The sequence below is a fragment of the Megascapheus bottae genome, chromosome 16, assembly GCF_031878675.1.
Source record: "Megascapheus bottae isolate mThoBot1 chromosome 16, mThoBot2.hap1, whole genome shotgun sequence".
NCBI lineage: Eukaryota > Metazoa > Chordata > Mammalia > Rodentia > Geomyidae > Megascapheus > Megascapheus bottae.
The window spans coordinates 8,971,501-8,981,891 of NC_143524.1; the positions used below are offsets into that span (position 1 = coordinate 8,971,501).

The 10,391-nt window shown below is 40.8% G+C and overlaps 1 protein-coding gene across 1 annotated transcript; it reads right to left on the minus strand.

The window, feature by feature from the left end:
• Positions 1-5,743: 5,743 nt before the first annotated feature.
• Or9q1 (olfactory receptor family 9 subfamily Q member 1) lies at positions 5,744-6,861 on the minus strand. Its single transcript, XM_090348734.1, has one exon. The coding sequence runs from the start codon at positions 6,859-6,861 to the stop codon at positions 5,920-5,922; it is 942 nt and encodes a 313-aa protein (XP_090204860.1). The 3' UTR covers positions 5,744-5,919.
• Positions 6,862-10,391: the final 3,530 nt, after the last annotated feature.

The following is a 10,391-nucleotide window of genomic DNA, read 5'->3' on the forward strand; positions in this document are numbered from 1 at the left end:
TTGGTTCTCCCAAAAGCAATTGTTCCCAGTACATAAATAATATTCACTCCATCTGGTGAAATCAGCTTTGGATGCCATTGTAACACTGATTTCAGGAAGTATTTGAGTGAAATGATTTTAACCTATATAATTGATTGGATCTTTCTCTAAATGTACATCAAATCCTATCCCACAAAGGTATACAATTATTAGTTGACAATTGAGTTCTAATTGTTATTAGTCAGGTCTAATTTACAAGTTTCGAAATTATTCTACTTTGAATACTGAATAGTTTAGCCTCTTTTGTATTTAAATGATATGGAAAAATCATCACTTGGTTAGTCCTTAATTTGGGTCTTACTACATATATAATGAGAAAATTTCATGTCAGAGAATGTTATGGAATGTTTTCCCCTACATTACATTTTCTATCATCTTTTTGGTTGTGTCTGTTTATGTTGGGGCTTTGTATGTGTTTTTTTTTCATTTCATACTGTATATGCTGGATATCTCCATTCTCATACTTTTCTAAATTTATTGTTTACATAATATAATGAGTTTGAAGTATCACTGAAACATTATTTCTCCTACATGTTTTATCACAATGTTCTTGGGTAGATGCAAGTTTAATGTTAGTAGTGATTTCTTTTGCATTGCAATTAGTTATCAATATATCACATTTTAATAGACTTCTCTCTGTCTCAGTCCATGTCTCTTCTACATGACTTTAGGATGCTTTATCTCCATTTTCCTTGTTGCACTGACTTGAAATCAATTTCAATTAATGTCATGAAAATAATATTGGTAATGCAATCAGGTTTCTAGGCTCTATTCATTATATGCAGTTTCCATTAATTGCAGCTAACTAGTATATTAAATCTTTCAAGTAACCTCCTGCATTCTTAGTATTTGTAGTTTTGTTTGGAATGACACTGGATGCCTTCATCATAAGAGAAAGAAATAAAATAAGGCTGTTTGTAAATTTCCAAAAAAGAATGGTTATTTGGTTGGTAGGTATGTTGATTAGGGCAGTTTAGCTACCAAGAGTTCATCTTCAGAGGGATATTGATTATATTTTCATATATTCTGTTAGAGCCTATTACTGACTAAATTAAAAAATATAATGTAGGGAAGAGAAGGAGAAAAACAGAATGCTTGGGGAAGGTGGGGGGAGGGAAAATGGGAGAAAAACATGGGTAAGGATATCTATGCTCAAGAAGTAATGTACCCACTACCTGATGAATGTAACTGTAACCTGGACAATAATGTGTACATATGCAATGAATATTATACTATAGTATTATACATAATGGTTATTAGTCAGGTCTAATTTACAAGTTTCAAAATTATTCCATTTTGCAATTCCACAAAAGACTAAACATAGAACTCCCCTATGACCCAGCAATTCCTCTACTTGTTATTTACCCAATTGTCCAGAAACAAGGACATCCTAAATTCACTAGCACAATGATGTTCACTGCAGCACTATTTACCATAGCAAAGATATGGAACCAAGCCAGATACCCCTCAGTTGATGACTGGATTGACAAGATGTGGTATTTAATACACAATGGAATTCTATGCTGCTGTCAGAAAGAACGACATGGCCCCATTTGTAAGGAAATGGAAAGACTTAGAAAAAAAATCATATTAAGTGAAGCCAGACTCAAAGGAATATAGGCTCAATTGTTTCCCTCATTTGTCATAATCAGTAGAAACCTTGGGTTCTCCTAGCAAAGACTTACAATAGAACAAAACCTAGACAACATAAGGCCATAGTATGATGCTAAGTGAAAGGACCTCCACCATATAGAAACAAAAGCCATATAATTAGGGATTGTTGTCCTTAATGTACTATGTTATCTCTCATCTCTTTTGCTGTCCCTTGGTTATCTCATATTGTTGCAGTAGTTACCTTGTTATCTGATATATTGTATACATGCACAATTAGTTATTTGAAATAGGATAGGGAAGGGGGGAAAACACGATGAGGGGCGGTGGGGGGGGGGAATGGTGACCAAGACATGAGAAAGGGTATCAATGGTTGTGAAGTAATGCACCTTCTATCTGGTGAATATAATGTAACCCTTCTATTAATTACTATAAAAATATATGGGGGAAAAAAGAAATTATTCCATTTTGGATACTGAATATTTTTGCCTGACCATCAACAGTGTTGCTTTTCTTAGAGAGTACTATGTGTTGGCAGACTCTTGAGGAAGGTCATGGGAGGGGCCAAGCAAAACTCCAAGTATGGGGCCAGGTGGGGTATAGGCCAGGACTACACTTGCCATTCTGTGATTATGCTGATGTTCAAGGCTTTTCCTCAAAGGGCCTTGTGTTCTCTTGTTAGATATTATGGCCACACCCAAAGCCTTCCAACAGATGATGTTTCTTGGTCTGAATAGCTTTATTGTCCCTAAACATGTTTATCTAAAAGTGGATATTTGAAAATTCTATTGAGATATGCCTCATCCACAAAAAGTGACTTATTTACTATGTACATTTGGTGAGTTGACATACATGAATAATAAACACTATCACTACAGCGTTTATTGTATTCATCATCTCCAAAGGTTTCCTTATGTTTGTTTGTGCATTTTTAATTGTCTTTCCAGTTTTGACGAGTTTTGCTTGGTTCAACTTTGGATGGAAAAAATCTTTAACATGAATACTTTCTTTCTTTTCTCTTTCTTTTTCTGTGGGTCATGGGACTTGAACTCTGGGCCTACCCCCTTGAGCCACAGCACCACTTCCAGTTTTCTGGTGGTTACTTGGAGAAAAGATTTTCATAGACTTTATGTCCAGGCTGGCTTTGAACCATGATCCTCAGATTTTAGCCTCCTGAGTAGCTAAGATTATAGGTGTGAGCAGCCATGCCCGGCTTGAGCTCTTTCTTTTTAATATATTTTAAAATGTACAATGTCATATTATTAACTTTAAGTTCACTATTATATGACAGGTGTCTAGAACTTCTTTGGCATGCCTATAGCTCTCTACTCATTAAACAATTGACCTTTGTCCTCACCTATACCCAAGCAACCAGTATTATAATCTCTACTTCTCTGATTTCACCATTTTAGGTGAATTATGGGGGAGTTTTTTTGTTTGTTTTTGTTTTTGTTTTTGGCCTTTCTGTCACTGGCTTATTTCATTTAGCACAATGCCCTCTAGATTTATCTGTGTTGTCCCAAATGGTAGAAATTCTTTCTTTCATAAAGCAGAATGATATTCCCATGTATGTATATGTGACATTTTCTTTGTCCATTCATCTATAATTGGACATTTAGATTGTTGCCTCCTTTTGACTCTTGCCAGTAATTCCACAGTGATTTTTAACTCTGGAATACAGACTCCAAAGCTGCCAGATGCTATTAAGATTCTATTAGCAATTTAATATATTTTGTATTCAAGATGTACTTTCATAATTAAAATAACCCAAACCAATTGCGTGTTTATTTGAATTGTTTCAACATAATGTATAAGTGGGTATAAACACACACACACACACACACACACACACACACACACACACACACACACACAAGCCGGGCCCTACTCAGGAGGCTAATTGCTGAAGATCACAGTTCAAAGCCAGCACGGGCTCTAAAAAACAAGAGACTCTTATCTCCAATTAATCACTAGAAAACGGGAAATGGGGCTTTGGCTCCAGGGGTAGGGCAGTAACGTTGAGCTGAAGAGCTCAGGAAAACTCCCAGGCCCAGACTTCAAGCCCACACACTTAACACCCATTTGCAGTGAGATCATCTCCCTATTATCAATGATTCTCAATTTTTTCCTAATCAAAATTCTTCCCCCCTTCCAAATGTTAACACAAGGCAGTTTTTTAATTTCATCTGAGTTGTTATTATAGTGTAAAAAGTATATAGAATGCTCTATATGACTTACACTTCAATGTTTAAGTCCCTACAATCTTTTCATTTGTCCCTTTCTTCTTAAATGAAAATCTTTACATGCTTACTTAGAAATGTGCTCTGGACCTGGAAACCTGTTCTCTCAATGCACAGTGTATGCCTTGCTTTCCAATCATGTCTCCTACAAAGCGACTTCTCCTTTTATTCTCATAGAAACCACACCGTCTATTCTAATCAGGAGAGAATTTCAAAAACTAAGTCAAGAATTCTGACTCTTTCCTTAACATTTTCTACCGCCTGCCATAAAATTAACTCGTGACCCTGACATTAATTATCCTCCTTGGTGAAACTTTCCACTTGGAGCATGGTTTTCATTACTCAAATGAAACACTATTGAAAGGATAAAATATTTCTTATGAAAATTTTAAGTTGTATTCTAAAATGTCCTGAGGTCTAGAATAATAACTTCTTTGAAGATGTAGACCCATTTTATTTTAATATGTGACCTCAAATTGATGATCCATTGGCACTGTGTACACTGATGCTTCCATCTTTCTCAACTTGCTTTTTCTGTATTTCTTTTTTTGTCAGTTATGGGGCTGAGACTGGGAACTGTCCCTGAGTTCAAGGCTATGGCTCTACTTCTTGAGCCACAGATTTTCTAATAGTTAATTGGGATAAGAGTCTCTTTATCTTTCGTGCCCAGGCTGGCTTTGAACCAAGATCCTCAGATTTCAGCGCGCGCGTGCGCACACTACCACCTACTATTGCATACATCATTCATATAGCTGGAATTTTGTCTATTTACTATTCCATAGGATAGGATAGAAGGAGTTTGACTTCAGATAAGAATCAAAGAAAGTAAAGAAAGGGTGAGTAGATGGGAACTGTTCTTTTCCAATGCCTTGGAAGCCAGCACCTGTGGTTCAAGAAGCAAGAAGTCAATATGCTTCATTCAGGAGGCTTTCGATGCAGGCTAACGTGGCACAGGGCATAGAGACTCAGGATGGGCAGAGTTACCTTCCTGCCACCTTGCCATGAAAAGTCGCAATACTCTGCCTCACACACAAAAGCTTCAAAGAACACAGTAAAAACTGATGACACAAACACTAGAAATAGCATATGAGCAGTGACTGAATGTCTTCAACCATGTGGGATTCTCAAGCAAGCAATATGACAAATGGAAGTAGGAACAGGCGAGCCAGAGGAAACACCAGGATGTTTCCAGAGGGGAAACAATGTTTTTAAGCAATTTATGGAATGGGTCTTCAGGAATCAATACCAGAATCTGAAGAGTGCTTCAAATGAGTCAGTGTCATCCATTAGGCCACTAAATTGCCATAATTTTATTGACATAAAATAAAAGGAATCTGTGTTGGACACTACTGGCTTACATTTGTAATCCCAGCAACTCCAAAGGCTGAGATGTAAGAACAGTGATTTAAAGTCAGAGCAAGAAAATCCTGAGATTCTTATCTCCATTAACCAGCAAAAAGTTAGAAGTGGAGCTGTGGCTCAAGGGGTGAAAAGCTAGCTTTGAGCATAAAAATTAAAGGACAATACCTAGGCCTGAGTTCAAGCCCTAGAACTAGCCCAAAAACAAAGTAGAAAATCCTGAAGTCCATTGCAGTTAATGCCGACATCAAAAACTCACATGAAGAGAAATCAAAATACAAAATGGGTTGATGCATGAATTGATAGATGGATAAATTCACAGGCAGATTGTATGTCTGCAATGCAGTAAATATAGTAAGTAAAACTATTACCAATTACATAGCCCAAGAACTTCGTACAAGGTGTCTATTAGACACTATGTTCAATATTTTTATATGATGAACATTTTCATGGAGCATCTTACAAATATAAAAAGGTGTTCTAAAAAAAAAATAAAAAATAAAAAGGTGTTCTATATCCACAGACTGGTCAGGCGAGACATACCTGTATTGGGCAAGATTAAAATCCAGAACCTCTGGTGTTCTGGAAGTGGCAGCTCTGATTGCAACCTCTTCTGAGGCTTTCTCTATTTCCTTCCTTGGGCCGCGACATGCTTATTTAATTCTGGGGATCATGGTGAGCGGAGTTTGACTCGGTGGAGAATTTTCCCCAGGGCTTCTTTCACTTCCTTGTTCCTGAGACTGTAGATGAGGGGATTCAACATGGGAATCACGGCTGTGTAGAACACAGACACCACCCGCTCCTTCTCCGAGGGCTGGCCAGACCCGTCCCTGAGATACATGAAGATGAGTGTGCCAAAGAAGAGAGACACGGCGGTGAGGTGCGAGGCGCAGGTGGAGAAGGTCTTGGCCCGGCCATCCAGGGAAGGAATCTTGAGAATGGCCACGACAATGCACAGGTAGGACGCTAAGATGACCACCATGCACGCGGGGATGACAAAGACGGCGAACACGAGGATCACCACCTCCTGCGTGGAGCTGTCCCCGCAGGCCAGCTTCAGCAGAGGAGGGAGGTCACAGAAAATGAAGTCGATCTGGTTGTCCCCACAGAAGGAGAGAGAGAACGCGGCGATGGTCCTCACCGAGGCACTGGAGAGGCCGGCCATGTAAGCTCCAGCCACCAGGCCCCATCGAGTCCTCTGTGACATGATGGTGACATAGAGCAGAGGTTGACACACGGCCACATACCGGTCATAGGCCATAAGGGCCAGGAGGTAGCAGTCGATGGAACCGAAGAAGGTGAACAGGAAGAACTGAGCCTCACAGCGAGCGTAGGACAGAGAGGCCCCGTGCGCCCAGAGCGCAGCCATGGTCTGGGGCACCGTGACAGACGCGTAGCAGATGTCCGTGAAAGACAGGTGACTCAGGAGGTCATACATCGGGGTGTGCAGCCGGCCATCCACACGGATCACCACAATCATGCCCAGGTTCCCCAGCAGAGTGGAGAGGTAGATGGATAGAAACAAGAGGAAGAGGGGGAGGGCCCGTTCGGGGTACTGGGTGAACGCCACCAGGAGAAATTCGGTCACCATGGTGAGGTTTGTGTCTGCCATGGAGCCAGCACGCTGGACCTGGAAATGATATTTTAACCTGCCTTTGCTGTCCCTGAGCCTAAACACTGGGGACAAAATACCTGGCTGGCGTGGGACCATGAAGGTGGTCGTTCTTTGACGCTCCCTTCAAGGAAGTGCTGAGCTACACAGGAACCATCTTAATAGACGTGGAAGGGGGAAACATATCCAGGAAAAGAAAAAGCATGCTTTTTTACACCTTGGCTGCTAAGGAGCTGTATGAGGCCTTCCCGGATTCACATCATCACCAGGGACAAAGCTTTGTTGTGTTTCCATTGGGAATGGATAGCTAGTTCTTATTTGGCATGTGGTTCTCTACCTGCAGACTCTCTCTCTCTGTCTCTGTCTGTGTGTGTGTGTGTGTGTGTGTGTGTGTCTGTCTGTCTGTCTGTCTGTCTGTCTGTCTGCCTCTGTCTCTCTCTTTCTCTCTCTTTCTCTCTCTCTCTCTCTCTCTCTCTCTCTCTCTCTCTCTCTCTCTCTCTCTCTCTCTCTCTCTCATCTTTCTAATACTTGAATTTGCTCATATCTCATTCCATGTTTAAAAAAGAAAAAGTGGTGGGCCGGGAGTTTGGCCTAGTGGTTCAAGTGCTTGCCTAGCATGCACAAAGACCAGGGTTCAATTCCTTGGTACCACATACATAGAAAAAAGCCGGAAGTGGTGCTGAGGCTCAAGTGGTAGAGCTCTAGCCTTGAGAAAGTCCAAGGACAGTGCTCAAGCCCAGGACTGGCAAAAAAAAGAAAAGAAAAAAGAAAAAGTGGTATGGTGCCCCTTCATGAATAGTGTGTCCCTTAGACTCAGCTATGTTGGGAATGGCCCTATGTCTCCCTACTTACTTCCTCCCAGCCTTCACAGGCACAGTTCTCCGCTCACCCTTCGACAATTTTGCCAGTCATTGCAGGCTATTGGCAGCTTCTCCAGTTCTCTTGTAGCTCTGTTCTTTTGGCAGAACACCTTTTCTGTTCAGAACCCTGATCCTGCCAATCCCCAAGATCCTTCTCAGCTCTTACACTGACTCCAAACACTCAGCTCAGATCATTCTTTTTATGATGAACCTGTCTTGACTCGGCCTTCTCCAGTCACTGTGTGCCCTTGGAACTCAGCACATACTAAAGGCTTTCTATTTTTTATAGGATAAAGTTATCAAATGAGATATGAAGCACCTTAAAGTGACTAATTCTATATATATATATTTTTTTTTTTGGTAGATCATGGGGCTTGAACTCTGGGCCTGGGTGCTGTCCTGAGCTCTTCAACTCACTGGCACTCTACCACTTGAGCCACAGTGCCAATTCCAGTTTTTAGTGGTCAATTGGAAATAAGAGTCTCATAGACTTTAGTGCCTTAGCTGGCTTTGAACCTTGGTTCTCACATCTCAGCCTCCTGAGTAGTTAGGATTATAAGCATGAGCCACCAGTGCCTGGCTTCCAATTCTATTTTTTTTAGAGTAGAAAACATCTAGAATATAAAAGCTCACTAAAATTGATCCAAAAATAAAGAAATAAACAATGAAGGCACTAAGTCATTCTTGGGTTCACATGTCTATCCTCAACCTGACAGTGTGCTTACTTAACAGCAAACTGATGTGATCATGCAACCTCTGATTTCTTTTTCACTAAGTGCGTTTTATAAGCATTATGTTGTTCCACGTGATAACATATTAACTCATTTAATCCTTACTTTATAAGGAAGGTACTTTTCTCTTCCATCTTCTACAAATGAGGGAATCAAGTCATAACCCAGTTTCAAGACCAAGATGGCACAGCAGGAAAAGTGGGGCAATACCACTAAGAACAAAGCTGGACAAAAAAGCTCTGCTTCTAGGGCCATGAGTGTGGCCTAGTGGTGAAGAGCTTGCCTAGCACTCATGAAGCTCTGGGTTTGATTCCTTGGTACCGCATACATAGAAAAAGCTAGAAGTGGTGTTGTGGCTCAAGTGATAGAGTGCTAGCCTTAGAAAGCCCGGGGACAGTGCCCAGGCCTGAGTTCAAGCCCTAGGACTAGCAAAGGAAAGAGGAGGAGGAGGAAGAGGAGGAGGAGGAGGAGGAAGAGTAGGAGGAAGAGGAAGAGGGGGAAGAGGAAGGAGAGGAGGAGGAGGGGGAGAAGGAGGAAAAGGAGGAGGAGGAAGAGGAAAAGGAAGAGGAGAAAGAGGAGGAAAAGGAGGAGGAGGAAGAGGAGGGGGAGGAGAAATAACAGCAGCAGCAGCAGCAGCAGCAACAGCTCTGTTTACCTTATGACATGTTTTCATGTACTTCCCATGGTTTTTCTCAGGCAGTACTCAGAAGTCCCTCAACAACACAAAGGCCAGCACTGCAGTCTTTAACATCTGAAGGCTTCTGGAGAAATTTAAGCCAACAGAATGTCCTTTGGCAGAGTCACAGGATGCAGAAAAATAGTCACCTTCAAAGCAAAATACTTTGGCAGTCTGATATTGTACAGACCTACTAGGATAATAATAAATAAAGGAAATTGAATCTCATGACCTGGATTGTGTATGAACCAAAAAGGCCAAGTCACATCCTGAATCCCAGCTCAGTGTTATCTCCTAGGTCATCCTCTACTATTTCCCTTAGTCTCTAATAGGTCATTTCTTTCCCTCTGTTTCTACAGTAAAGACACTTGCACATCTATGTTCATTGCTGCATTACTCACACTAACCAACTTATGGAAACAGCCCAGATATTCTGCAACAGATGAGTGGTTTAATAAAAACATAAAACGTAATACTTGAACACAATGGAATTTTACCCATGCATGAGAAAGGATAAGATTATATCATTTTCAGGGAACAAATCTTACTAAATGTGGTAAGCCAGACTGAGAGAGATAAATGGCACATGTTTTCTCATATGTGAAAGCTAGATCTAAAATGTAACTGGCTCTGATATCCTATACAGGACTCTGGGCACACAGGGGAGAACCCCAAGAATGTAACTACTCTGAACATTTTAAATACTATCTATTGAAAGTGGAATTGTGGCTCAAGTGATAGAGCACTAGCCTTGAGCACAAAAACTCAGGGACAACACCCAGGCTCCGAGTTCAAGTCCCACCACTGACTGCAAAAAAAGTAAAATGATTTTAAAAAATATTATTTATTGAAATAAACTCGAGGAAATGGAAACATGGAGGCTTTTCATTATGGTTGTTAGTGATGGTGTGTGATGAGTGTTTTGGCTCTCAGAGAAGCCTGGGGGAAAGATGCAGAGATAAGGAGGAAGATGAACAAAGGCACTCCTGCTATTCAGCATACACTATGTGAAAAGTCAACTATGTAACTTGTGGGCAGGGATGGGAGGGGGGAAAGTGGGAGAAAGTAAAGGAAGGAGGTAACATTGTCTCAAAAAGAAATGTACTCATTACATGACTTATGAAATGGTAGCCCCTCTGTGCAACACCACAATAATAAAAAATAAAGTCATGTTTTGAATCATTTTTAAGAAGCAATCTAGGGGTGTGATGGGGAAAGCATTGTGCTAAGCAGTTTGAAGTCTAGACACCTCCTGTTTCCCTT